Source organism: Pseudophryne corroboree, chromosome 6 (assembly GCF_028390025.1).
Source record: "Pseudophryne corroboree isolate aPseCor3 chromosome 6, aPseCor3.hap2, whole genome shotgun sequence".
Classification (NCBI taxonomy): Eukaryota; Metazoa; Chordata; class Amphibia; order Anura; family Myobatrachidae; genus Pseudophryne; species Pseudophryne corroboree.
The window spans coordinates 573,555,451-573,560,373 of NC_086449.1; the positions used below are offsets into that span (position 1 = coordinate 573,555,451).

Consider the following 4,923-nt stretch of genomic DNA (forward strand, 5'->3'; position numbering starts at 1 on the left):
CTGACTTTTTTTTTTAAAGGGGCAATCACAAGGCATCCGGCCCCTAGGATATTTGCATCTTTTGAAGTGAGATGTGTTTTTAGCACATGACACTGACATCTGACACCTAGTTGATTTTCAGATAATCCCTTTTGTTATTGGAAGGTATAGGTGTCCCCATTGCTCCATAATGCAAGACATACAACATAATAATAATAATAATAAAACACATCAACTAAAGGAAATAAAATATTTTAGATATTTTATTTTTTTCTGAAGGATATGTTGTACACCAAATATCCCATTGGCAGTAAAGCGCATTCAATGTGTTTTAAGCCAAACAGTCACTTTGTTTAAACAAACACAAATATAAAGTAAAAATAAAGACCACAAAATAATGAACTGCATGTTTATAACATACAAAATCCATGCCTACTTAGTAGGTAACTACAACATTCCATCTCTTGAATATATATTTATAAATTTACATTTCAATTACAAAAATAGACTTTTGTGTTTTTGCTTACATTCTTTGTTAATGAAGCTGTGCTTCAGTTCCCTCTCTGTACCTTTTTCAGGTTGTTTATACATTCTTTTAAGAAATCCCTTTCACCTTAAGGCTAGATGCAATGCATCAGTACACGCAAATGCACGTGTCAAGACATCAGCAAGGCTTCACAAAAAGGCACCAAGTTACTGGAAACTAGATAACAAAACTTTTTGACATATGTGAAAGTACCATCTGATGATATTTACAGAAATAAAACAAAATAACATAAAAAGGATAAACAAAACAATACTCTTACACATGCTCGAATACATAAGTGCTGATCCTCAAATAAACTGAATAGTCATGGTAGCATTATCACTAGATACCATTTACAAACGGCGTCCCTATTAATTTCAAATAATACCACGTGAATATGCAAAGGGGAAAATTCACATCAAGAGTACCAAAAAAAAACAAAGCATAAAAAAACCGTAAACAAAAACTTTGCACGTGTACAATATACATTATGTATATAGTAAAAATCCCTTTATGCAAATAAAAGTTGATCTTTAAAAGGATCATGTTGAAATTATTTCAATTATTCATGCAAATCAAGTCTTTTGAAAACAAATGGGAAATTAAAATGGCAGTTTCTTAGGCATTTGAAGCTTATCAGTTTATAATGACCTTTCTTTTGCTCATGAATCGGTCACCAATAACCTCCCACTTTGAGACCAAGCTTAGGAAGTCCAGTTTGTGCCTATTCCTATTTTGCACAGAACCAAATTCTCAACAGATCTCAATTGTCCTGGGAGAATATGTCACAGACATATCAGAAAGTGCTGAGGACACAGGTGAACTGTAGGAGCTGGTGACTATTGAAGATGAGAAGCTAGTAATACCTTGGGCCTGGAAGGTGGCAGTAACAGAGGGGTATGTAGCGGCTGTAGAAGGAGATGGGAAAGAACTGTGGACTGGTGAAGGATAAGATGACGACACAGGAGAGGAATAAGATGTTGACACAGGAGAGGAATAAGATGTTGACACAGGAGAGGAATAAGATGTTGACACAGGAGAGGAATAAGATGTTGACACAGGAGAGGAATAAGATGTTGGCACCGGAGATGGGTAAGACGTTGAAGCTGATGGAGAGTAGGCTGAAATGGGAGAAGCAACTGAGACTGGAGTTGCTTTATCAGTTTTTTTGTCCTTTTGCCTTAAGTGAATTTTAGTGTGCCTTTTTCTCTCATCACTTCTTGCAAACTTCCTACCACAAATGTCACAGGCAAATGGCTTCTCCCCTGTATGTGTGCGTATATGAGTTGTTAAGTGGTCACTTCGGCTGAAATTCCTCATGCAGATACGGCACTGGAAGGGCTTCTGCCCAGTATGAATTCGGATGTGCCTTGTTAATTCATCTGATCTGGAGAACCTCCTGTCGCAGGACTCAACAGGGCAGGCATAAGGTCTCTCATGAGGAGGGGTCTTGCTGGGACGGTTGGGGTACTTCCTCATTCTGCTTGGCTTGATGAGCTGAGATTGATAAGTACTGTTGTTGATAGTCTTGAGGTCTTGTGAAACAGTCTGTGTAGCAAAGGCCTTGATGGTAGACAGGGGTGTGAGGGAGGGCTGATGTGTTCTAGTTTCCATAGTCTGGAAGGGTTTCTGATCTGGAGACACCAGGCTGATATCTCCCTGTTGCTGTGAGAACAGGTAGTCTGGGATCATTGGTACCTGGAAACTGGACTTGGTGACAGGGTATGCAGGGGGCAGGTACTGGATTGAAGAACTAGAAGTATTTTGGAAAGATTGAGGTGACTGGTCAGGGAAGATCTCTGTGCTGGAGTTGGGAAATGTTGGTGCAGCAGAATAGATGGGGCTGCTGTCACTTGATTGAACAGAGCAGCTTAGAGGTGGACTCTGGGAGGAAGATTGAGAGGAAGATGACGGTGAAGATGAAGGTGTGGAAGCAGAGGGTGAGTTTGCCATCCCCACCAGTCCACTGACCAGGCTGAAGAGAGGCTCTGGCCACAGCGTATTGCTGCTGTTGGGGGCAGGCTCCAGCGAGAAGCGGCCAGTGTAGGTCAGGGAGGGCAGTCTGTTGATCTGGTTGGCATAGCTGGTTTCAATCACTGATTTGTCGCTGCTCAGGGACATCTCTGAGAAAGCATCTGCAACAATAAGAGACATCTGGGTTACATACTGCACACAGCTTATCGGTCATCCCTGCTCTCATTATACAGAGACCTGGTCTATTTATAAGGGAGACTACATACATAAATACATACATACATACATACATACTGTCATTAACTACTGTACCATTGTCCTGGGAGGCCCTGTGCACAGATCTCTGGCACTGCATGATCTGACACAAACAGAATTCCCTGCTATGGTGTTTAATATTCCCTGCACAATCCGCCTGCACATCCAGCTGCTCATTCGCTAATCCTGCTCTAACATCAAATGCATTGCATCGATCTCTCCGCTTTATAATGTATGGGATGAATCACAATGCAACACACTATGCTAATCATATATCAGTTAAATACAAACACGGTGTAAATGGCTGATAGGGACATGACAGCTTAATTAAACGCATGCACAAGTTTCATTTGGTACACACACACACACACACACACACACACACACACACACACACACACACACACACACTCTCTCTCTCTCTCTCTCTCTCTCTCTCTCACTCTCTCTCTCTCTCTCTCTCTCTCTCTGACAGCTCAGGGAGGATTGCACACATACACTAACACGGGGGAACTGCACACAGACACTGACGTTTGGGGTCCGGGGGGAATTGCACACTGACATGGGAGGGATGCGATGCTTACCTGCTGCTAGGTGATCGAAATTCTCTGCTCCCTCCCCAGGGGAGTTGAATCCGCTGCCCTCGGGGACTGTAGCGCCCAAGAACTGGGATCCCCCTGAATTGAGCAGCATCATCTCTTCCAGTTTGGGGTAGTTATCCATGGTGGGGGAGTGGGGGAAGGAGCTGAAGGGGTCAGAGATCTGCAGAGGTGAGATGAGCATCTCTGTTTTGGCCGCTGCCATACGCTCCTCGGGGATCCCTAGAAAAGAAGCTGTCTCTGCACTACGCACACTGGGGGACGGCAGCTTCTCTGTCCCCGGCCCGGGGCTGTGGCAGGGAACACTGTGTGTTATGGGAAGTGTGAGTGTGGTTTGTTGTGCTCTTAGATGCTGGCTGGCTGCTGCTGGGGATGTCGCCGGTCCTGCAGTCTCTGCTGCCCGCACGGCTCCCCCAGTCCTGCCTGCTGGAATCTCTCGCGGCTCCCTGGGATCCGCTCCTATATAAAGGGTTCGTAGACCTCAGGGACCGCCCACTTTGCGTGACGTACATGGCCATATATGGGGTGCAGGAAGCCCTTATTTGGAGGCGGTTGGAGGACCCGTGACGTCGCCTCGGAAGGGGGAAGACTGGGGATGGAACTCCGTGCTCTCCTATGGAATGACTGACTGCGGGAGCCGAGCGGCAGCCCCGTCCCGGGGAGATCCCCGAACACGGCGCCCGGCATGGCGGCGGGGAGACGGCCATGGGCTCCCGGCTGCCGGACAGAAGAACCCAAACACCGGGTACCCGGGCACCACCTCCTCCCCGCCTCCCCCACCACCTTCCGGAAATCCCGGCCGGTCAGTCCATGTAAGGGGATGCCCATGTAAGGCACGGTTCCGGCGGGGTTCCTTCCTGATCCTTATAAGGACTTTCCGGCCGCGCTCCCTCTCCCTTTCTCTTTCACATAGAAAAAAAAAGTGCTGATGAGGTGCCGGAGTCGCGGCCTGGGAGCAGCAGCAACCGCCTGCAGAGAGTGGCCACAGGCAGCAGGGCGTCCCGCACCGCCGCCAGCCTGACAGCAGCCTGCCCCGGCCATGTACTACACAGTGCTGCTCGGGGGGTGCAGGGCTGCAGCATAGCAGGGTGTGCACAGTGGCGGTGTCCCGTGTGTTTACATTTACTCCTGCATGTGTTCTTATGCTCCAGCCAGTACTGTACTGTACTGGTCCGTATAGAGAGAATGCTATAGATATATATATTTAAAAAATACGGACACTCCGGAGATTGACAGTAACTTCACCGGGTGGCTTCATGGGATGAAATAGCCAGGTATATACTGTAGCTATCAGGATACAGCAACAAGTCCAGTAACGGGTAATAATGGCAGCTCTACATGTGTCTGTATCCTGCGTGCTGCACCTACTGTAGTGTACACATGTGTGTACTTGGCCGAACACACACACCTGAGGCACATCTGTACTGTGTGTGTGTGCAGGGGCGGATCCAGAAAAAAATTACAGGGGGGGCACCATAAGGGACGTGGCTTCGTTGGAATGGGCGTGGCTTCGTTGGAATGGGCGTGGTATTGCAGGAAAAGACTACCTTATACCCCAGTTTTGCAACCTGCACGCCCAGACGTTGGCCA

General features: G+C 47.0%; 1 protein-coding gene across 1 annotated transcript; it reads right to left on the reverse strand.

Moving 5' to 3' along the window:
• Positions 1 to 224: 224 nt before the first annotated feature.
• On the reverse strand, positions 225 to 3,782 carry EGR1 (early growth response 1). The gene is made up of 2 exons (XM_063927856.1): positions 3,319 to 3,782; positions 225 to 2,640 (listed from the first exon to the last, which is right to left on the reverse strand). The coding sequence occupies exons 1-2, from the start codon at positions 3,536 to 3,538 to the stop codon at positions 1,259 to 1,261; spliced, it is 1,602 nt and encodes a 533-aa protein (XP_063783926.1). The 5' UTR covers positions 3,539 to 3,782; the 3' UTR covers positions 225 to 1,258.
• Between the last annotated feature and the right edge of the window lie 1,141 nt (positions 3,783 to 4,923).